We start from the raw sequence: 24,583 nt of genomic DNA, 5'->3' as shown, positions 1-24,583 counted from the left end.
TATAACTTTGTTGGCTCCTGTAAGGTAAATAGCATCAGGCAGCAGCAGGTATTGTGGGAAGGAATTCTTAGAACATGCACTGCAGATAGTCCAAGGCCCTAGGAGCTGTAATGTGGTGACTCACAAGACCAGAGATACGATGGCTGGCCTTCCTTGTGTTGCGTGTTGGAGAGAGGTGCTTGACCTATCTATAGCTATTCGGGAGCATTTAAGAACTGCAGCATTTAATCTGAGATGTGATTCCATTTCCGTCTTGAAAAGGAGGCACTTTTCTATCTGTATTTTGCATGTTGGAATCCTAATGAACATCTCTGAGGTTTTTGAGAAGAAAACTAGAGGCCGTGAGCCAATTTCTGTTTTTGTTGATGCGCTGGGAGATCTGAGGAGGAAGCAAGGTCTTTCCTGCTCTTCATACACGTGTGTTCTGAGCAAAGGGCGGCTGTAACTTTATTTCTCGTGTTCAGGGAAGTGTAGAACCAATTTTACTCCTGGGGTTCACAGAGTTCTTTGTAAAGGCAGGTCTTTGCAAAACTAAATGAGCACAGAAAACAAGCAGATGAGGCACAGCATGAAGGATTTCAAAAAAAAAAAAAAAAAGGTGAAGGGACAGTAAACATGGAGTAGTATTCCTTGCACTCTGCTTGTGGCAGCACATCTATACACAGAGTTGCGTTGATCAACACCAGTGATCCCCAAAGAATGCAAGATGTCATGTGATAGTGTTAGGGATGAGAGGAGAATTCACTGACTGGGAATCCTCGTGTGAGCTTGGTAACGAGCTGATGATACTTCCTCACAGATCTGTGGAGCTGAGTTTATAAATAATTGCACAAAATCATGCGTATCTGTTAAACAGTCTGTTATTTCATCCTTAGAGCATTTCTGTCTCTGTGAGTAGCAGCTTCATTCTGTAGAATAAATATTGCCTGGTTTTTCTTTCAGGCTATATTCCCACTTCTGTTAGTTATCTGCTGCTTTATTTCTCTCATTTATTTGTGTAATCTCTTTCATATGAGTGTAGGAGTGCTAAAGAGAGAAAGACTTCCCAACTTACCAAGTGATGCCACAGGAAACTGTGTAGATAAGCAATATAAAATTACATTGAAATGAAAACAGCCAACAGCCTGTAGTGAAGCAAACAAGTAGGAGGAGACTGCCCTACTACAAACAGCTACAGTACCTTCCCAAAGAAACTAGCTTATACTAACAGAAAGCAAATACTAAGTAACTGTCCGTGTTGTGTATATTCCTAGCTTAAATTTAAATGGCAATTGTCCTTCAGGGAAGGATGTAAATGTCTGTGCTTTCTTATTTATTTTTGTGTGATGCAAATACGTTTCCTGTTGATGTGGTCATCAAATGGTGTCATTTCTGAGGCTGAATCATCCACAGTGGTGTTCGGCATCTTTTCTGAAGATGCGGGTTCATGGTACAAAATGTAAATGCAGAACTGCATCTTGTGCTGGAAGTATTTGCTCCAAGTACTTAAGAAATACTTCTGTTCATAGCATACCCTGAAGAGCTATTCATTGGGGTGAGTAATTAGTTGTTTTGTCAGCTGAGCATCAGAAGAGAGAAGATATCCTGGCAAACACTGCTGGAGAGAGTAAGAGGACATGTAGGAAAGGTGAAGAGTGTATGGGTAGATTTCATTTCTTTGGGAGAAAAATGGAAAACCAACACTACTCAGGCCAACGTCTCTTTACTTTAGGAGAGCATTGCCTGTCTGTTTCAAAGTGCTGGCATCTTAAGTATCTACAACTGATTCCTATCTTTGCACAGTGCTATGGTCAGCTCAAAGTACTGAAAAGATAAATGGTCTGTACAGTGTGACCTTCCTCTGTGGTCTCTGTTGCATGTTGCATGAGGGCAGGCTAGTTCTTCCTGTCTAAACTGTGGTTGATGCGTTGAAGAATTTGTTACTTGATTTGCAAAGGCTTCCTTTTTACTTTATACATTCATTTGACCAAGCCATAGAGAGAAGATCATATAAAAGTTCCTCTAATAGCAAACTGCGAGATGTTAAAACTAAAAAATTAGGTAGCTCACCGTATGGATAGAAGTACAGGGTACATCTTTTCTTCTGGAATGACAGCTTTTGGAGTTTTCTTTGTTTTAGCAAGCTCAACCTACTGAAACAGAGAAAAGTTTGGAAGGAATGGACTCTGAGGTAGGTTCCTAACTGCTTATTAGTTGGTTTAACAGAAAGCCATTTCAGGAAGCTCGTCACAAAGTTCATTGCCTGTTAAGTGGATTTATATCAGTAAACCACTAATATTTTGTCTTATTTTATGTTTGCTTCTTTAGTTTGTACAGATAAGTACATAGAAACTACTTTATTTCTTTAGTTTGTTTTCTTTTTGATGGCATTTTATATTCAAGCTGTTTCTTGAAACAAGTTATTACAGAAGTTAGTGCAAAGGTAAGAATATTTGGCTGATAAACAGGTTTGTTCTTTTCATATATGACTATACTAGACTATTCTTGCAACAATATTAACATTAGAAGTCAATTCCTGTGTTATGCTAATGTATTTGTAAGTTAGTAGGTCTGACCTATGACTGAGTTTTACTCTATCTATCTTGATAATGAAAATATGTCCCAGTTTTGTCATTGGCATGGGAAATATTCTAAGTAGTAGTACATCTACTGCATTTATTGAAATTGCCAGCTCCATCATCGTGAGTCTCTTATTTGTTAGATTCAGTGGGTGGAAGCTCTTTTTCTCCAGGGCAATTCCATCCCTGCCATGTGTTTTGATGTGATATCTGAACCTCTTCAGTCAGTGCTGATTGCCCTAGCGTGACTGTGTTTTAGGTCCGGACAGATGGCAGCTGGAGAGCACAATTGAAGTGATGGTCAGTACTGGTGTCAGTGTCACTGAGGAAGTGAAAGTTTTTGGCAAACACGCAGGAAGGGGATGGGCAGGAGAAAGAGGAAATCTGACGTTGGATGTTCCGCGTTCAGTTTGTTCAAACGCTCTCCAAGAGGCATTTGAACATGTAGCTGTGGGGTAGCAAAGCATGCAAATGGGATTTAAAGGACGTTTTTACATTGCCAAAGGTCTGCTAACCTATACGACGGCTGAGGAGCAGTGTTACAGCCCTGTAGGTGTATAGAAGAACTTGCCCTTTAAGCAACTCTCCTGCTTGATTGCTAGCATGGCACTTTGTATTCCTTTCTCTGTCCCGCAAGGTCTCTGTGCTGTCGCCGCTTGCCAGCTGTGCTCGCGCTGGCTGAGCAAGATACTAAAGCAGCTATCCTGGTGTCAGTGAAGAAGCACTGTGCCATATTAAGGTGAATGGTAAGCCCATTTCTCTTGGCACTTAGATGACCTGGTTGATTGGCTACAGACAGCAGTTCTGCAACTGGGCCTGACTAGGAGAGCTTACTTCCTTTGAAAATCCCCCTCTTAATTTGCTTGGTAGCAGTTCCCTTCCCTCTACCGCTCACCAGAGTGACAGAAAAGCATTAGAGTCACACTACTTTGAGTGATACTGTTAATAACAATGTCCTGACCTCCTCTTTTTTTTTCCTTTTTTTTTCCCCTTATTTCCTGGAAAAAAGAAATATTTCAATCTTTTTCCTGCCATAACAGTACTTTCTTCCTACCGCTGTTTCCTTTTCAATTCCCACATCATTTTATTTCAGCAGTGTCATTCTGTTTCTGTCCTGCTTTGTTTTGGAGACTGTCAGTGGTACAGGTCATTTATTTCATCTCTTGATTTGGATCTCTGTGCAGTAACTTTTTCTTTTTCCCCTGTCACAATGTAAGCCTCTGTGCCTTGCATAATCTAGTTGCCTTTTGTAATCTACATGCGCTGCCTTATTAGGGAATAAGTGCCCAGAAATATGTACCTCCAGCCTCTTGCTCTGAAGTCCCAGAGTGTCTGGCTCAGCAGTGCTGATATGGTCTTTGCAATGTTTTCAGAAACCATTGCTTCCTTATAGGGCAGCTCTGTTGTTCTATAGATGGCCAGAGTCCTTTATCTAGAATTGGTATTATGTATAAATGCAGTCTGTCTTTAGAGTAAGCTGTTAGTCACGTTTGATTTAAAAGCGTTCTTAGCTTTACTTGAAATAGGCTAATTTCCTTCTTAAATGTAACCTGTGAGTTGGCTGCTACCCCTTTGTCTGCTGTCAGCTGTCTGTGATGCTGTTTCTAGCTCTCTTGGATCAGGTTTTGTCTCTCTTGTATGCAGGAAGATTTTCTGTGCTGTGTATGAAGGCTTTTGCAGCCGGTGTTCATCCTCCTCATAAATCCAGCTGGTTTCACTGCAGCAGCATGGATTTATCAACATGCATGCTAGCCTGGAAGAAGAAACCAAGGCTTCACACTGAGTGTGTGGTGCTATAGCAGCTCAAGCCCCAGGATTTCTGGGCTGTGCTCTGGTGGCAATGTGTCCCAGGTACCCTTGGATAGTGAAATATAAAGGAGTTTGCATTGAGAGAGCAGTACAAGCTTTGAAAAATCAACTTATGTGGAGCAAGCACCAGCAGGAAAGTGGTTTATCTGAGGGAGTGGTGAAGTGGGGGAAAAAGGTCCTTCAAGTGAGGTATATCTGTTTTAGATGAAACATTTAAGCAGGTCTGGGTGTATTGGATTCATTGGATTTCATGTCAGAAAATGGAATATTCAGCTTTTTAATACCTTATTTGAATTGGTGATGTGAATATTGCTCTTTTTTGTAATGGATTTAACTATTTGTAATTTGTCTTTTCCTGATATGATTTCCTTGCTTCGTTGGCAAAAATAAAAATATCAAGATGCTTGGTATGGTGTGACACAGAAAAGTCATTGCTCCTTTGAGCAGTGATGCAACCGTTTTGGTTATTATACATTCTGTATCTTGTCATATCCATTGAGAAAATGTGTTTGCCTAGAGTCTGAAGTTCTCTGCCCTATTAGTTATTTTTTGCTGTTGATAATTTTTTCTCCTTTTATCTTTTTGTTTATCCGAACTTCCCTCTTCACTTATTTCCCAATATCAACCTCATTTCTGACCTTTCAGGGATTTCCCCTTCACCTTTTCTCATATGGTTTGTATAGTCCTGAGAACTTCCTGCGCATTCCCACAATATTAAAGTGTTTTCATTGCATGGGTCTTAATTCTATGAGATTCAAACATAAGTTCATTGTGGAGTCATTACAATTTTCCTGAGCAAGTCTTAGATAATTGTGAACAAATACTGATTTATTCCTAGCTCTTGCTTGGAAAGTTAGCTGAATGCTGAAGACATTGCAGCTGCAAAAGTTGTATATAAACAATGGAGCTTTTGCACTGCCTGTGGTTTTCGCTCACTAAGGTATAATCATGCAGTTTGCCTGTGAGCTCTGTATTTCATACCTGAAATTACAAAGGTTACAAATTTTAACGAGCAGCCAGTACAGTTGTAATAAGAGAGCTGTAAAATTATTGCAATCTGTAGTATGAATGTGAAAATAATTCTTCTTAGGGACCTCGCCTTTACCACGTGTCTATATCTGCTAAAATTATCATTTGTTTTTGTGCTCATTGAGGTCTGCGTCCTGCACTTTGCTTTAAAAGTCCTGGCCTGAGCTTCTCTGAGATGTCAATTACAGGATCAGAGCATGATTCAGTGGAAGTGGCTCTGGTCATAATTGATAGGTTGGCATCTGCAGTCAACTGCTAGGCTTCTGAGCATTAAGCAGGGCTAGGAACAACAGAAAACATAAATACTATGCAGTCTTGATGCTTTGTGAACGGATCACCATTGATTTTAGAGAGAGAAAAAAAAATGTCAGGCACAGCCAAAGTAGTAGCAGTGGTCAAAGTATTAAAGGATTTCTGAAAATGAAGGAAATGGAAATGTTAAGCAAATGCTGCGTGATTCTTCAGGTCTGAATAAAACGAAAGTTTTGTCCTCTGCTTAGAACTTCTGCTTAGTGTAGCACAATTTATCCCAGATGTAAAAGGATTCAAATCAAGTTAATGTTCTTGCATAGCTGCTGTTACAAGATTTGGAGAACTTTTTTTTTTTTTTCCCCTTTCCTCATTTTTGCTCTTGAGAAAGGTCCCCTGCAAAGACACACGCGTTTGCAATCCAAGGTGCGCAGTTATTCCTTAGGATGTTTGAACTAGGGACAGCCAACTGAGCTGGCGTGCCGGTGCTACACAATCCTTTCTCAAGAGTTTCCAAATTCCCATTCTCATCCCTCTCTGAAAGATGGAAGAATGTACAATATTTGATTTTGGTTAACTTTGGAGAAACTACTTATTTGTGCTCACGCATGCAGCAAATGTGAAAAGAATGCTTAGAAACTTGAGTGTTGGTTCTTACTCCATGTTTGTTCAGTGACATGTATTCCTCTTTACTGTCACCTCAGCTTGAGTTGTTTCACAAGATTTTAGTAAAGTGTACTTCTGCCTTTCTGTGCCAGGTTTTCAGTCCTGATCCTCTTTGCATTCCTTCTGGATTGTTTGGTACATTTACGTCTGTCTCTATCTCTTCACAAAGTCCTGATCTCAATGACGTCATCTAAAAAAGCTCCAGAAATTGCTTACGCTGTAGCTTTTCTAGTTTTATTTTCAATATTTGTAGCAAACTGTTGCTCTGACAATTTCCTCTGACACATCCATGTGCACCCCAAATTATGGCATTTGCTTGGAACTGATCACTGAGGTAGGAAGGTTACCTAGAATGTGCGCGTTTTAAATTCGGTGCTCCCAGAGGAATAGAATTGACATAGAGTTTAAGTTAAATGGATGAATTATAAATGGACCCGTGCCAGAATGTGAATTACACCTTTGAAGTTAAAGGTTGTTCTGCTAATTACACCAGTGAGAAGAAGGTTGGGTGATTCCTGTCATGAATGCTTACACAGTTAGCACTAAATGTTCTCCTGGTATTACTGGAACGTGTGAATATAGCACAAGACATCGTTTCTGCTACTGTAATTTACTGACACTGGATTTGACACTAATTTTTATAGAACTATTGCAACTTCCTTTTGCAACTGAAGAAAACTTGCCCAGGGTTTGCAAAGTTCCAAGAGGAACTGCAGTCTGGGTGAGAGTAATAATATGCATCAGCACAACTGATTTAACCCCAGGTTTTCATCTGAGTTCAGAGCTCACCCTTAAAACTTAATTACATTCCTCAGTACATTGTTCTGTTTGGGAAGGCTTTCTCTGAGTATACAACATGCCAAGGACAGTGCAGCTAATGAAACACAAAATAGTCTGCTAGAGAAGTAGATCTTTTTTGCTACTCAATTATATGTTGGCTTTTGAGAGGGATGGAAAAAATACCTGTTTTGTGAGTTGTTTGTGAAAATCAGTGCTTCAGAGAGGCACCCCAGTCACAGTGTGATGCTACTGTAATGAGATTGCTATGTTTCAATGGCAAGTTTGTTTGTGAGTATGTGTCAGCATTTGAACATGGAGGTGGTGCCAGATTAAGACCTCGAACCAAAGGAGGAGTACAGTAAAAGCAGCATGATGCAAAGTAATGTGGGATGGAAAATGACCAGGCTAGTAGAGAGTTAATATCCATTGATATAGAAATCACTCATCAGTAATTTAATCACAACTAACTTAATTAGGTGCTGAAAATGAGTTATAAGAGTTCTACTAACTTGATTTATTCCATAGAGTTAAAATTACCTGAATTTGGGAAAACAAAAGCTAATATACACTCATGAATCTGCTCCCTTTTCCTTCAATACAACGCACTGAAAACAGAAGATAAACTCAAAGAAGAAGTGGTGTACTTTCTATGAGGCCACCCTCAAAACCTTCACCATGAATTTTTTGACTGTTGTCATACTGTGATAATTCCATTTTCTTTGAGCCCTCTGTTTACAGTATGGCAGTAGATTCGTTACAGGTACGTCTCAAAGCAAGGCTTCATTTCTGCAAAGGACTTTTTATTGTCAGCAACATCTCTAACTGATTGAAGGCCATGTTTATTAGTAACCAATCTCCCCTTAGTCATAGCAGTTGTTGGTGATTCTCCCTAACCAATACCTTGTTTGTATGTTTGTCAGGCATGTTAAGGCTGAGTAATAAGGGCTACCTTATTCAGATGGGGTGAAGGAAGGCAAATATACCTTCCAATACAGCTTCTGGAGTGATGGATTTCAGCTGAAGAGCTACCTGGGACACAGCCTGATGATGATACTTAAAGAGACAACCAAATTTTGAAGCACTTTACTAAATGTTCGAAAGCTGCTCGCTTTGTCCTACATCGTCTTCTGAAACTTGGTGAAACTGGGAGAAGGTCACTAATTTCTCTTTCATGTATTCCATAGTAAATGCAGACATTTGGTACTGCAAAATAGCTCAGATAGAGCAACTGGTTGCTTGGTGTAATTTGTGTGGCTACAGCTTTGTCCACAAGTAAATTGACAGGTATGTTCAAATCAACAGTATCAGAGTAAAACCGCTGTGTATGTATGAACAAGGCGTTCTGGACTGATGTAGAAATGTTTGTTGTACACCTCAAACTACACCTTGTGTGGGAGGCAAAGTGTAGACAGGGAGGGGAGAGCAAGGAGGTGGGTGAGTAGTGCTGGAGCGAAGGATAGGATGTAGGTTTGTAAATTGGCAAGACCAACAGCAGTGACAGAGAGCTGCAGAGGTGTCAGCTGTGCTGCAACTGTTCAAAAAGTGTTCTTTAAATAAATTAGTTAAAGTTTGCCCCTCTGTCCTTCATTTCTGTGACTTTGTATCCATGGATTTCTATGCTGTGGTGTAGAGGTACCCCTGGACTTTGCCCCGGAGCCTTATCATTTTTGTGGGTGGTGTCCCATTTTCCTGTGCTGTGGTGATTGTACCAGTCATTTACAATGGAGAGGAGAAGGATCCTACTGCTACTTGTAATAAATTGACATCTATAAAGCTCGGGTGTAGTAGGCAATGCAACACTCGGGGCAAATGCTGGACTACTGAACCTTTGGCACATTCACATTATTGACCAAAGCAGTGAATTTAAAGATGCACAAAATGTATGTGAATCACAGATATGCTCAGACTGTGATCCTTTGAGTTTGCTCAAGGGAGTGTAATGCTTCCAAATACTTAGGAAAATTTTTGATTCTCCTTGGTATAGTGGTTTGGCCAAATTTTCATTTGGAAATGGAGATTTGCTTACATGAAGTTGCTGTTTCTCATTAGTAAAGGTTCTTTACTAGTGAAAAAAATGATATTTTTATGTATAGTTTGCTCAACACTTAAGTTTGTAAAGTACTTGGTAACCTTCCCTTTAAGATGGTTAACATTTTGGCACGCTTCTTTCCCTGTTCTGTTTCATATGATCCTTTTGAATAATTTGATGAAAGTATTTGTTCTGTTATGACAAATTAAGATGTTATTTGATCTTTTCCCCTATCTTCAAAAGGTAAATACAGTGGAAGAGAAGTTGAGGAAATGGGAGATGTGGTTGCCTGAGGGCTGGCAAAATGAATTAATTCATTGTTGATAATGATTCAAAAGTCTCGGGGATGCAGTTGAGGCAAATGACCGTAATAAAATGAAGCAAGTGTTATAAGGTCAGAAACCAGATGTTAGTTTAATATAAGACTTGATTTAAAATCAGTGCCAAAGGTACTGACTACATGAATCTGGAACGTTTTCACGATACATGAAGTCTATTATGCAATGTTAACAGAATTACAGTCTAATGTGGATTAACTTTCTTGTGCTTTGGTATTTTTATTCAATTGAATAAACAGGGAAAAGAATTGGTAGTTTGAATAATCATATTCTACATCATTTCAAAGTGATGTTTGACTTTGGAATTTTATTCTTATCCTTTTACAAGTGTAATAACACTGTTGTGCTACCATGATGGCATTAGGTACTTTCAGTTTCTTCGTGACTTCCCTTATTTCTTAATTTTTAACTGTGGGCAAATTTATTACATGAAACCAAGAAATTTAGGAGAAAGCTGTGGTGGATTCATAAAAAAGAGATAACACTTCTCTCTTGCTCATTGCTTGGTTCTCTCCCCATCTGCTGTCTGTGCTAGAGCTACCGCTCTCATGTCATCAGTTGTGCTGATAACCATTGTATTTGTTACCCTGTTATTCATAAGTTCCTGTAAAGGAGCTGAGCACTGGATAAACTTATCTTAACCCTGGAATTTAGAGGCTAAACAACAGAAGATTGGACTTTGGATTAGTATCAGTTGAATATAGGAAACTCTTTACGTGAACTGATACAGTTAGTTTTGCCAAAGTTACTCTATAAATGCAGTTGCAGTGGTTGTGGAGGGAAGTGCAAACCTTGTCTGACCACACATAATTTCTACTTAGCCATATTTGACTATTTCATTCTTGGAAGTTTGAGGTGTGGTAACTTAAAAACTCTTACTTTCTGTTTGTTAAAGCAGTGTTTTAGTTAATATTAGACATCGCATAGCTAGAATGCTGTATTTTTAAGTTAAAAATAAGCTAAATTTAAAAAAATAAAGAAAAGGGGAGGGATATAGAAGAAATGGTTTCTCCTGTGTGTGCAACAAAACACATCGGTACAGCAACTGCAGGTATTTTATCACACCAGAGGTTTCCTGTTCTTATTAGCTCTCTGGGGGATTGTTTTCTGTTTGGTCTGATACACTGTACACTTTCACCGTAGTCAGATAGCAGCATGTTTATTTCTTTTCCCCATTCTAACTTGAAATCTGATTTAAAAAACATCTTTAAGAAGTTGACTTAAATCAGAAAAGTTATGTAGTCCTTCAGCTGATTTCAATATGCAGACCGATATGGGAGGGGAAAAAAAACCAAACAAACCAACAGTGCCAAAAGGTGGAAGAATGGGTGTCAAAAATGTAATGAGTTCAGTAAAGTATTTTGTCAGCCCAGATTGGTGTGGTCGAAATGAGATATTTGTGTGCTCATGTTGGGAATTGGGTTGTGAAGGGGAGGAGCAGAAATACTGGTGTGGGACAGAAAAACCAAATATTGCAGAAGTAAACATGATGGATCTGGAACTGTAACAGGGTGCAAATGTTGGAAAAAATTAAGGAGAGAAAGGAAAATGATAAAAAATGAAAATAAAAATGAGATAACGTGGACAAAGTTGAGTTTTCTTGCTCATAATGGCTTAGGAAGGAATTGTGAAAGACACTGAATAGGATTGTGGTGCCTGTCTGCTGCACTTCCCCAGACTCCTGTCTAGTTACATGTTCCTGTTGCTTTGAGACTTTTTTTTTTAAATAGTTTCATTAGCAATAGAAAAAGTAGGAGAACAACTGGGGGCATTAGAAACACATGGGCAGTTGAGAATACTGTGCAGAAAGGACAGTCTGGCAAAATAACATGGAGAAAGGATGTAAGGACATGCTACCGGAGATATGAAAGTCTGCTCTCATGAGTTTGTCATTATGAAAAATGAGACAAGCCTGGATGTTCTAACTGATCACAAGATGATTACAAAAGGCCAGTGTGATGAAAGTTTGAAAACAGTAAATTCACTGGGGAACGTATTTCTACCTTTGGAAGAAACAGAAGTGCTGTTTGTTGCAAGGCAATGCTGAAAGTCATTTTGGAGCACATGACCAGCTCCTGCACTTAGGAGGGATGAGGTCAAGTGAATGCAGAGATGGGGATGTGGGCTCCTGGGTGGCTGGTGGAAACAGAAAAGATTGTGAGGGCTTGGTCCTTAAAACCTAGAGAAGAGAGTGAGAGATGCCACTTCTTCCTGATTACTTGAGAAGGTGAAGAGCCAGTTAGGTTCAAAGCTGTTCTCGGCCCCAGAGAGTGTTTAAGACTGGGAGTTGTGAGATGGCCTCAAAGCCAAGTGTGGTGAGGATCTGAAACCTTTCACATTTTGTTCTTCCCCACCACCATGCGGTAACCTCTGTATAAACAGGGCTTTATTACCTTGTTTCAAAGCTTGTATAATGCAATTGTACTGCCTTTTCCAGAAGGTAGTTGTTAGCCCAGTAATAAAGCAGATAGCTCTAGTGAGCCCTTGGAAAGTTTTATGGTTCAGCTTATGTGTTTGAGGATATCTCATAGACTGCTCCATACAGTACAATGATATTTGTTCTTTGAAGGTTACCCTGTTGGTTAAACAGTTTGCTGTCTTTGCTTCTTTATAGATGTGCATGTCAAAATATTATTTTAGCTTTGTCTCACCCTTTCCCAGAAAGAGGAGAAAGAAGTTTAAGGACTCCCTGTTTTTTTGTTTTTTTTTTTTTGTTCTTTTTTTTTTCTCTTGTTTTTAGAAATGCTGCCAGCTGGAATACAGTTTCTTACAATGCAGTTACAAGTGGAGTCCCAGGCACATCTGTCATAGTAAACACTGGGTAGATGGAAGCTATTCTTGTTCTTTCTTATAACATTCAGGGCTCATGTCATGATTCGTGTCTCTGTGCCATCTGAGGGGCTGATTCAGTTTGAGAGACACGCAGATGATGTAATGTGGTCCAGTAGAAAAGTACTGAATTAAAAAGAGATTAAAACACATGAGATGAGGAGCGACTGAGACGTACATAACCATTTCAGCGGAAAGGCAAGGGAAGAACAAACTGCTGAAGTTCCCCTAGCTGGTCTCTGCTGCAAAAACAAGATGTAGGAAGTGAAACAGGCCCGAAGATAAAAGCTGACCCAGGATTTCTGTGCTCTGAATAGTCTAATGTAATGAAAGTTACCAGGCAGCTGAGGCTTACAATAACAAGTCAGCAATGAAGTTTAAGATAAAGTCTAATTCCTTAAACTTGAAGATTGCATATATTTCTGTATTTTCTGGAATGAGAAACTGAAGCAGTTGAAGGAAGTGAAGAATAAAGTTAGGGGATGGTATCGAGAAAGCAGGTGTTCATGTCCTTGGACGGGGCTGGCTCACAGTTCTTCCTCTGAGTAGTTTTAGATCCAAGTTTATTTGTTGTTCAGACCCTGAGTGAGTTTGTTTCTTTCCTCAAGACTCTTCTGCCTTGGCCTTGACCTTGAACATAATGCAGAGCAGTCTCACAAGCTTTATTATTCAGTGGATGTGATGAGAGCATCACAGTCTTACCTTCTGTCTTTGGTACTTGTGAAATAGCAGGAAAAAAAAAAGGCAGGCATTAATGGCTACACTAAGATAAAATAGAATTAAACTAGGGAGAAACAGAAGGAAGAAAGGATGCAATTTTCCATTTTTGAAAGATGTGTTTAAAAGACGAAGGAATTTACCCCTCTGCTCTCCAAGCTATTTTAAAGTCCTAGCTTTAAAAATGTTTTTGTTTTTGTAGTGAAAATAATTGCTTCCAGTTCTTTTACTTGGAATTCTGGAGACAGAAAGCTGTGTTAAAGATCAGAATAATTTGAGGGTCTTCATTTATTTCTTCTCAGTGGACCATCTCTATCTTATTTGTACTGCAAGGACACACTTCTGTATATATGTATAATGGAGTTGGTGGTGAAAATTTTAGTGCTGATGAAACTTATAATTGAATACAAATTCACTTTATGTGTCAGTTTAAGCACATATGTATGTAAGCGTTAAAAGCTGAAGCTACCCACAAAATTGATGTTTACATTCTTGATTGCTGTTCTTTGGATAAATAAATATTTATTGGCTAAAATAGAATTGTGCATATGCCCACCATCACATTTGAAGTTCTTTAAAAAATACTTTATTATTGGAAGAAGAAAAAACAAGCCAACAAAGTGTTTATTTTAGTTGCTTTCTAAAAATTATTGTCATAGGTAAAAATTAAAATAAAACTGCTCTAGAGAATTGAAAAATCTGTGAGGATTTGAGAATCACTTACATTAATGCATGACTTCAGAAAGGCCCAGATGTATCAGGGTGATTTTTCAGGAAAGGGTTTCCAATTTGCACTGTAAATACCGTGTGAATCACAAGGATGCCAATAGTTGCAACCGTGAGCAAAGAGAAAAGTAAGATCAGCTTTTAAGCAATGCGGGGGAAATTAAACCTCAATTGCTAACGGTGGCAGATGGACAGGCAGTGGTCACAGTCTCTGACTGCTGGAAGCAGCAAAAGGCAGATAGCACAAGAGCACTTCTAGGATAGAGCAGCTTTTGACCTTCAAGTATTGTGCTGCTTTCTGATACTCCGGAAATTTGCTTTGAAATTAAGACCCACGTGCTGCCGTAGCAAGATGAAACAGAAGATAACAAGGGATTCAGTAGGAAAATTTAAAGCAAATGTCTCTATAGATATCAAAGCAATAGTGAAGAGGATCTGTGTGGACAGCAAAATGTGTGGATGAATGGTGATACCTTCTGTACTGGAAAACTTTTGGGTGGAAAAAGCCTGAGTGAGGACTGACAGTATTTCCTCTGGTGTCTGTATTATTTTTATCTCTGAAGAACAATAATGTGGTGTCGTATGTAATTATACTGTGCTCCTGCATTGTTGGTTGTTGTTTTTTTTTTGGCTTTCCTTTTATATCTTCTCAAAACACTTCCTTGATATTCATTGTGATACAGGAAGAGAGAGCTATGCAAATAAACACTTGATACTAAGTAAAATATTTTATTTATGCATGGATTAACTTTCTCCCTTCAGAATTTCTTTCTGAGTACTGTGTAGACTACAAAAAAAAAATGCACTCTGCATACACTTCTTGCATTTCAAATCTATTCTGTTGAATGGGTAATATGCTAGGACTTAAAGTTCGTGATTAACTCTTGTAATTATATAGCTTTTTATATTTCGAAATCCATTATTTAATGTGCTTTGATTGAAGCTCTCCTTTCAGTGCCTGCTATTTATACTAGCTCTGCAAATGTTTATGTTGATACTGCTCTCAAAACCCTGGGAAGGAACTTTAGATTTCAGTATAATACTGTGGGTTATAAAACTGACAGTGCAGGTGAAATGCACTGAGTATATGCCCTTCAGTGCACACACTACACTCAAACAGTGTGCAGAGGCTTTTGGAAAAAAAAAAAAAGGTACTGGAGGGAAGGGGATGGTAACTCCCCATTGAAGCACATACTGTCTTCAGTACCAGCTTGGGGCTATTTGGTTATTGGAGCCCAACTCCAATTTTATAGAATCATAGAATGGCCTGGATTGAAAAGGACCACGATGATCACCTAGTTTCAACCCTGCTGCTGTGTGCAGGGTCACCAACCACCAGACCAGGCTGCCCAGAGCCACATCCAGCCTGGCCTTGAATGCCTCCAGGGATGGGGCATCCACAACCTCCTTGAGAAACCTGTTCCAGTGCATCACCAACCCCTGTGTGAAAAACTTCCTCCTAATGTAGATGTAGCTATGTTCACTGAGGAGTAGGAGTTTTCATCTCTCAGGGGAAAAAAGCAGTTCTTTGTGATGAGGTGCAGGATCTTCTTTTTGGTGCCATCGCACGCACTGTTTCACACACTGTATTTGTGCAATTTTACGTGACACTGAGTACACTGCTGTGGGATTAGATAGCACCTGCACATTGATACTACTGTTCCATTGTTATTGTTATGAACAGATGTTAACCTTGAGCTTGCAACAGGACCTCACAACAGGCTCACTGCTCATGTGCTTTAAGCTGCCAAAAAAAAATAATCCAACAACAAAAAAAAGAACACGTTAGTAAAAATGCTTTTCTGTGACTTTACATTGGCGCTGGGTGAACTGCGGTCTCCCAAGGTATCTTCAGGTTTCTTACAGCAATAGACAAAGGCAGTTTGGATCAAATTATCTTATGTCCTCAACTTCAGCAGTTTGTTCTGTAGAAGCAGAAATACTCAAGAGCAAAAAGGTTAGCGCTTAGGTGGCTAAATACCTGATCTTGCAGATACAGCAAGTAATTAAACACTGGGCTTCCAGTAGTCTGGGGTGAGCTTGCAAACAGCAACTTGCTTACGGGTGTACAAAAATTCCCTGTAGACCATTTTACAATAGAACAAGAATCATTCATACATTCACAATTATTAAAAACAAGAATCCTCTTCTTTATCCCCTCCCTCCCCAAAGCACATAATCCACGCAGAAGTGAACGTTTGGAAAATCTTCCAGTGAACTTTGTCACAAACTAATATTAGGCATTATGGATGTATGCCTCTAAGGGAAGATCCTGGCTGCCTCCGAGTCTCTTTGTGCAGGAATGGGGCATGGAAATGTTGGCGCACAAGATGGAGAACCTCTTCTTCAGAGAGATGGAGGTGAAAGATGTAGTGTAGGGCGCTATGATCTAGCTTCTCCAGCTGTGTTTTGTTCACAGCTGGCTTACTTCAGCCCTCCATCTGTGCTGAGCTCTTATTTTGTTTTACACTGTTCTTCAAAGAACTGGCTTTAAAGATTAATTAGGGCAGGGGGAGTGAGAATATATGCCTGCAAGAGAAAATATGACCGTGAACCTAGCATTAGAGCACTGACCTGAAAGGAGGGAGAGAGGAAGGAAGAGGTTTGAAAAGCCTTCCTAGTAGATTCTTTCAAGAGTAAGTAAAATTGCTATCCTCCGAGGGAGGAATATAGAGATAACATTGTATATGTGTTTGCTGAAGTGCTCTGTAATTACATTTTGGGATTAGCAGTCAGGTTCCAGCCATGCAGATGCTAGCAGCTGTATTTCATCTGACTGAGCATGGATGCACATTCTGTGGGAAGGATTATCCTTCTCATTTGTGTTGGAGAAGAAATACTTGTGTGGTGGTTTGTCATCACTGATACACCTACTGTCTGTTTTAAACTGTTGTAACAGGCTTATCTGGACAAGGAGGTTGCTGAAGGTCACTGTAGCAGCATATCTGCCCTGGAGCTGGGACTGCACAGATCATCAGCCCGGCGTGAGACAGGGATTTGAATCCAGCTGAGCTCCCTGCTAGATTGGCAGATGCAAAATAAAGTGGGGACATACAGGCATGGCTAACTGCAGCTGCAGTTCTCATCATTCAGAGTGGATTATTTCTTTGTTTCCTGAAGATCTGCTACACTAGAGCCTCTGCAGTATTTCTTACAGCTTAAGAGCAGCCTTCTCTAAAACACCGAAACGGGTTTTCACTACAGTAATTATATTTGCACTTCTATTTGTTTTGAAGGTCACAGAAGAATCAGAAAGTTGGAGAGGGGGTGATTGAGGAGAAAAGATGATAAATCAGAAATGTTGGCAATGGTTGGAATGGGAAATGAATATTTTGAAATATTTACTTCATTTGTGGATTGAGACAATAAATCATTGGTTTTTTTCCTTTGCATCAGAAAAAATCTTATAGTATGTGTTCCGAACATTAAGTTGTTCTTCCAGTGAACTACTGTATATAAAAAGGAAGTAAATGTTTGCTACATCAACCAGATGACTCTGTGGGAAACTGCTTGGTTTATGGCATAATGTTTTGTTTAATACCTTTTTTATTCCAACAGGAAATATGGGATGTATAAAGTCAAAAAGGAAAGAGAATCTGCATGGAGATGGGCTAGATTTGAAGAATCAATCAGTACGTAAAACTGAACGAACTATTTATGTGAGGGATCCAACGTCCAATAAACAGCAAAGGCCAGTAAGTAGATAGTCTCAGGGGAGAATTCCACTAGCAAGATCAAAGCATGACTGGCATAGCTTAAATTTCAGTCCAAAACACAAGCATGAAGAAATTCAAATTGATCATTAGTCTGCAATTTGGCTTTTAGTGTTGTGCAGTTTCCACTTAAAGGATATGTACTAAAAAAAAAAAGAAGTTATTGATTGATGAATTACATTGTTTTATGTGTTGTAATTTACATTGTTTTCTGCATGAAACACTGGGAGACTCCCTAGTCTCTCCTTGGGAGACTTTTGACCTAAATGTAGGTATGTCTGTAGAAGAATGCTAGGTAATTTTAGAGACATCGGTGTTGGATATTAATAGCTAAGGGATCCAGATGGTGATTACTTCTGTTTAAAACGGTTGAGGTTAGAGTCTTTACCAGTTGTAGTCAACCTTCCTTTTATTCACTGAAGGCCAATATTTGACCTTACATAAGGTGTGTATGTAAGGGAGCAGAAGAGGAGCAGAATGAGTGCAGTTCTGAAGCTGGCAGTACTGTGGTGAAAGAGGAACAAGCTAAGGGAAGTTCCTTGTGTGCTGTCTAGCAAAAAAGAAGGGGTGCTGGGAAAGGAAATCTCACTGGTTAGTAAATAGGCTTGCTACTTTGCAGATTTACTCATACCTCTTTTCCCCACTCCCTCTTCTTCTGAAGAAGGAGTATTTCTTAACTGTCCTTACTCAGGGACTGCATTCTCTATGGATGTTGATTGCACCCTCCTACTGTTTGTCGCCATCTGACACAGTATTATGCTCTGTATCAATGTACACAAATCACAATTACTGTTTGCATTGTTTTTAATTAGGTTTTTTTTTAGCTGTGCTTGTAGTTCTTTAGCATGACAGTTCCTTACACCAGCAATGTGATACTAGCCATCCAGTTATCCCATGTAAAGCCTGTTCAGCAGAAGTTGCAAAATGTGAACTTTCCCTTGTTGAACAGCTTCCTGGGGTCTGAGCTGCTCAGTTCAAAATCTAGTTGGGTTTTACTGTATTTTCTTTGTTGTAATTTGCTTTTGATGAGAGGTCAAAAATGATTGCAAAATGCTTCATAAGACATATAAGATAATAACAAAGCAAGTGAATAATATGTAACTGTAATGTAGTGTTGGCTCAGAGATATAAAACTGCTTAATTAAAGGCATATTTCATTATAGGCAAATACAGATGCACACCTTCTGCCAGGACAGATATTTGCCAATGAAGGTAAGTTATCCAAACGAATCTTGCTGCCTATGTGTTATGTCCTCATCAGATTGTGAAATAATCAGAATAATCCTTTGCCTTTCTGTATTTGTAGAACCAGAAGAGCATGGACTCATTGTAGTAGCTCTGTATCCTTATGATGGCCTTCATGAAGATGACTTGTCCTTCAAAAAAGGAGAAAAATTGAAAGTTATTGAAGAGTGAGTATGATAGTTCAAATTATATTGTAATTTCCTTTTTTTTTTTTTTTTTGGACTTCTAAAATTCTTCTATAATTTTTTATGTGCCGCTTGTAACACAAGTATACAAATGTTAAGAAAGATCCCTTATCTGTGAAAATATGAATGTGGGTAAAGCTTGGCAGCTGTAATGATAACCAAGCTTTGCTCTGATGGCACCAATGGCTTCTAAGTGGAGCCTGAATGCAGAGAAAAGGCATTTTTTTCTCTCCTTGGCACAACAGATACTGAACAACCATTTATGACTTTCCTTTCCTGCGTGTACTACTGTTGTGTCTGTTTTTCAGGCTGGGAGACTGGTGGAAAGCTAAATCTCTTACAACAAAGAAAGAAGGTTTCATTCCCAGCAATTACGTAGCAAAAGTAAACACCTTGGAAACAGAAGAGTAAGTTCTTCCAACTACTGCCAGGCTTCATTTTCAACCTTGTGTTGTATCTTTTGTGGGTGGGGGAAAAAGTTCTAACCCTCTGAAATATTTTTCAGGTGGTTCTTCAAAGACATAACTCGAAAAGATGCTGAAAGGCAACTCCTGGCTCCTGGAAATGGCCCTGGAGCATTCCTTATCAGAGAAAGTGAAACGTTAAAAGGTAGACTTTTGGATGGGTGATTTTGAAATTGATATTACAGTTAAAATATGCAAGCTGTCTTCAAAAAAAAGTTTGCATCAAGTGCTATGGAATTATACCAGTCTGTCAGTTTTGAAATGACTGCAGCTACTTAGGAGTAAAAAGTATGAGAAAGCTATCAGGGAAAGAGATGAAAGCTACAAATTCTTAAGTTGAAGCTGAGGGGGGATGTGTGTACCTGTGGATTATTACACTGACAAGAAGCAGCAATGAATGAAAATATCTTTTTCCTTCATAGCACTCATGATTCCTTTGTTAAAGGACAGTTTTAGTTCTAAATAGTAGAAGCTGTATTTTATTGTCTTCCATTTTTGTATCTATATCCATCACTGCAAGTTTTAAAGTATAGTTAACGCATAAAAGGAGTCTACACTTCTGTGTTGTAGCATCATCTAAAACACAAACAAAGAAACAGTTTGGTAAAGATTTCTGATATACAGATACAGCTCTTTGTACCAAATGTTTAGTAAGTTCTCCAGGTGTTTCAACTGAGATGTATAGAAGAGCGTAAGATGGTTCTGCTCCAACATCTCAGCTCTAACAGTGACTTAACTGGATGCTCCAATTGGATACACTGGATCCTCCAGGTGGAAAACATGCTAATCCCTTCAGTGGATCATATGTCTGTCCTCTCCATAGCAGTAGGTTTTTTTGGTCCTAACATTGCAGATGGCCAAATATTGGAAGTGGTTGCTTAGGGAAGTGGTGGAGACACCATTTCTGGAAGCATTTAAGAGGCATGTGAACATGGCATTAAGGGACGTGGTTTAGTGATGGGACTCAGTAGGTTAGGTTAGTGGTTGGACCTGATGATCCAACTTAAATGATTCTATGATTGTTGCTTAGAAAGTTTTCTGTAGCTAGCCCACATCACTGTCTCTGTGCTCTCTAACGAAGACAGTGATCTAAATTCAACAGAGGCTTGTAGAAGTAAGGCAAAGTACCCACTAAATATTTCCTTCTGTCTCCTGTCACTGGATGTGCATGTGGAGAGAAAGAGAAGGAACCGAGGTGGTTTCTTCTCCTTTGAAAATGGATAATGAGATTTGTGTAAGTGAAAGAAATTAAGAAATCTGTGGTTTAGGATCGATAATATGCTGCCCCATCTTAATTCCTAACTGAGGTTAGAATCCCAAATATTGAAAGACCTTCATGCCTTCTTGCATGCCTCAGGCCATTTCCAAACAATCCCTTTTCTAGCTGGCCAAGACATCTAGCCTGTTCCTTTTTTAACATGCTGATCTTCGAATTTTAGTTTCTATCTCACTGGTTTGACAACCCTAGAGTTGCTTTCCCAGATGTTTCTACTCAAATCAGTGTGACTTTATGCAGAAGTGTACATTAGTTATGGATGACTGGATTATGGAACTCTTAAATTTATTGAATAAGAATGAAAGAGAAAGTCTGACTGTAAGCGCTTTGGTGACCAGTTCAGAGCTAGCTATTGACTGAATTCCTTATGTTACTTGCAATAGGCTTTTTTGAGGAGGAAGAGAAGTAAAAATAAAATAAATTAAATATTTTTGTTGATAACTGTGTGTGTGAGCAGCCCAGACTTGCTATCTGTTAATAATCATTCTTTCTTTATTCTCAGGCAGCTATTCTCTGTCCATAAGAGACTATGATCCCCAACATGGTGATGTCATTAAGCACTACAAAATTAGGAGTCTAGACAATGGAGGATTTTACATCTCTCCAAGAATAACTTTTCCCAGCATCAATGATATGATCAAGCATTATCAAAGTAAGTTAAATGTGTCAGTGGATTACGGAATAGAACACAGCCGTTATTTCCTGTGTAGGAAAATAAGTAATTACTTGTTTTGTTTCAAAACTTTTCATCTCTTATTTGTAAGTAACTCAGACATGCATGTTATTAAAGATAAAGTAAAAATGATTGGAACCTTACTAAGGCTGCTTTACAACAAGGCCTAATACATGCTCAGTTGCATGCAATTGTAAAATACAGAACAGCTTTATAAAACATCTCATCATAGTGATGATGATGTGAGACAATAGACAAGACTGACTGCATTCTAAATAAATTCTGTCTTTGAGAGTATATTGCACCTACTTTTATTACAAACAGGAAGAGGGATAGGATCAAGTTTCCACCTATACTTCAGCTACAAAAGTGACTTTTTATTTTGCACAACCTCTTGTTCAGTAACTCAAAAACATATATATATTTTTGTCTTGCCTTTGGGAAGACAGAGAAGAAGAAAGATGTAAATCACATCAATTTTTCAAAGCCATGCTGAGTTCTTGGCCATGATGTTTCTCTAAGTTGTTAGATATGTGTGGTAAGGTAATTTTTCTGCACAGCTTGTAAGCCTGATAATTATTTTACATTTGTGTTGAAGTTATAGCTGATATGTGGCTGGAGAAAAAAATAGTTGTGACCTGTTTCTGCTTGCATTCCTATGTGTGTGCACATCCGAAACATACGATAAGAATACCTGATGACAAATTCCGAATACAGGTTTCAAGCTCAACACAAATGTGCGTCTTCATCTATGTACTGTTATCAATCAAACCTTAAATTTATTTGTTACAAATTGTAATTAATAAAAAACAAGCAAACAAAAAAAACAATGATGGCAACCAGATGCATGTGACACCTCTCTATTAAGTGTGAAAAGATTATGCTTTTATCAAGGAACTGAACTACTTTGAATCGGCTTTGAACTGGTTAATGCACGCTTAAATTTGTCTAAAAGAATGCAAGGCATTAAAGTGTAATGGATTTTACAGTTTGTGTTTCTTTTGGAAAACAGAACAATCAGATGGCTTATGCAGAAAACTGGAAAAAGCTTGTATTAGTCCAAAGCCTCAAAAACCGTGGGATAAAGATGCATGGGAAATTCCACGAGAATCAATTAAATTAGTGAAAAAGCTCGGAGCTGGTCAGTTTGGAGAAGTCTGGATGGGTAAGCTTATTTCTTTGAAAAGAGTACATCAGCTGAAAGTAGTAGCGTTTAAGAATTAATCCAAATAACAGTAGATATGAAGGCCTGATTTAATATACTCAGAATATACTTAACATGAGGAAGAATAATAGGAAAGAGGATTTGTGAAGGGTAAGGTATCCGACACAGACTAATTCTTAGGAGCAAGCACTGTAATATAAGGTCTAATGCAATCGGTTTTGTTGTTGTTGGTGTGCTTTATGGGGAAAATAGAAGATTTACTAAGACTTGACTCCCAGTTCTCAAAATTGGTTGGCATCTCAAAACTTTAAGTCGAATCAGGTTGTGGTGGAAAATCTGAAATATAAAGTAATTGTCTTTTAGTGAATTATGTGTAGTTTTTGTCATCCATTGGTAAAGAAAAGAGTGAAATATAGTGTATGGGGCTATCATACTGCATGAAAAAAATGGGTTGTTTAATCCAAGATTATTGTCTGAGCTTGTTGCTGAGGAAGGTAGGTGACTTACATGGCTGGAAGGTGAGAGATTGATATGGAGACTATCATGCAGGTCTCCAGTAATGAAAGCATCACAAGATTGTAGTAGTCAGTTAACAAATTTATAGTGTTAGTTATAATCATAATTAGCCTTGGTTGCTTAAAAACATTTTCTCAGCTTCAATGACTTCCTTTAACAAAGAATTACAATCATTGTCTAATCACAGTCTGATCATGATTCAATTCTCTTCTTTTGAAATGCTGCCTATTCAGGCATCTGAGTATTCTTTTGGTTTCGTATTACATGTTCTGTGTGCTGTTCTTTACTTACACACTGGTTAGTGATTACTATCTTACTGGACTTAATCAAGATAAACGATACCTTCCTTAGGTAAAAGCAAAGCACAGAGTGGTTCTATTTGAGTGGCAAATACCACACGTGTTTACAGTCCATCAGAAAGGTGTAATTCAATTGTAGGTGTAATCTTCCCATATAAACCATGTAAAAATGCCAGCAACGCATCTCTATGATGTTAAATAACCAGATTCAGCCTTTTGTCTGCCTTCACAAGAAAAGGCTTAACAAAGCCTCTGGCTTGAATGACAATTTTTGTGCTAGCTGAGACAAGTGTTTGCCATTGAACCATTTTTCTCTGCCTAATAAATCAGGGCAAGAAATAATGGACTGGCACTGAAGTACTGTAGAAAACTTCATGGCCGAACATTATCACCCTGTTGAAAATGAAAATCATTATGGGAAGTGACTATTTCTGCATACACACACAAAGGCATTAAACTTTGAAAGGGTGTTTCTGTTTCAAGATGCTTCCTCTTGTTTGTGTCCTTATTTTGACATCTCAGTTGGGTCTAACCCTTGTATCTGAATTGCTGCGCTGTGAGAAAAATTGATGTACTGTGAAATGATTCATTGTGTTTCCTCTTCTGTGTTTCCTTTCTGAAGCAAGAGCAGCTGATTAGCTTGGTGCAGACCCTTTCAAATCAGGAGTATGGGTAAAGTTTGAGATGAAAAAAGACTATGTGATCTGTGTAGGATGCCAACAAGCAAATGTAATGATGACCAATATAGAGGCATTTGGCATTACGTAGAAGTATGGAGAAATCTCCCAGTTATATACTTCATCTGAAGCAAAATGATTCTTAGGCCACAGAATGAGAAATACTACTCCATATCTTAATTACTAAAGACATTTCAACTTGCTCAGGGTTACCTAGAATTTTGTTTTCAGGGGGAAGAGCATCCAGTTCAGAGGAACTGTATCTAGTTCTAGGTTTCTCAGTACAAGAGAGACACGGAACTACTGGTGAGATTCCAACAAAGGGCCACAGAGTTGATGAAAGGACTGGAATATGACTTCCACGAGGAAAGGCTCAGAGAACTGAGACTATTCAGCCTGGAGGAGTGTTGGAGACAATCTTATCAATGTCCGTAAATACCGGAAGGGAGGGTGCGAAAAAGAGAGAACCAGGCTCTTTTCAGTAGTGCTCAGTGCCAGGATGGGAGGCGGTGGGCACAAACTGGAACAGAGGAGGTTGCCTCAGAACACCAGGAGCATTTCAGTGCTGTGCAGGTCTCCTCCTCGGGGACATTCAGCCATCACCTGGATGTGGGCCTGGCCCCCTGCTCTGGGGTCCTTG

General features: G+C 38.9%; 1 protein-coding gene across 4 annotated transcripts in view; it reads left to right on the top strand.

Annotated features, from left to right (window-relative positions):
- The window catches only part of LYN (LYN proto-oncogene, Src family tyrosine kinase), a 44,239-nt gene that overhangs the window by 1,957 nt on the left and 17,699 nt on the right, over positions 1-24,583 (top strand). The window contains exons 1-8 of one of the 4 annotated variants that reach the window (XM_048939923.1): positions 16,675-16,933; positions 17,289-17,362; positions 18,607-18,655; positions 18,750-18,855; positions 19,182-19,280; positions 19,379-19,482; positions 21,116-21,265; positions 22,299-22,451. In XM_048939923.1, the coding sequence (XP_048795880.1) occupies positions 17,294-17,362; positions 18,607-18,655; positions 18,750-18,855; positions 19,182-19,280; positions 19,379-19,482; positions 21,116-21,265; positions 22,299-22,451 (730 nt within the window). In that variant the 5' untranslated portion in view covers positions 16,675-16,933; positions 17,289-17,293. Of the gene's footprint in view, positions 1-16,674; positions 16,934-17,288; positions 17,426-18,606; positions 18,656-18,749; positions 18,856-19,181; positions 19,281-19,378; positions 19,483-21,115; positions 21,266-22,298; positions 22,452-24,583 lie in introns of those variants that run through there. The other 3 variants (XM_048939921.1, XM_048939922.1, XM_048939919.1) reach the window with 3 other exon arrangements.

The sequence above is a fragment of the Lagopus muta genome, chromosome 3, assembly GCF_023343835.1.
Source record: "Lagopus muta isolate bLagMut1 chromosome 3, bLagMut1 primary, whole genome shotgun sequence".
NCBI classification, from domain to species: Eukaryota; Metazoa; Chordata; class Aves; order Galliformes; family Phasianidae; genus Lagopus; species Lagopus muta.
This window is presented reverse-complemented; position numbering and strand designations above follow the sequence as displayed.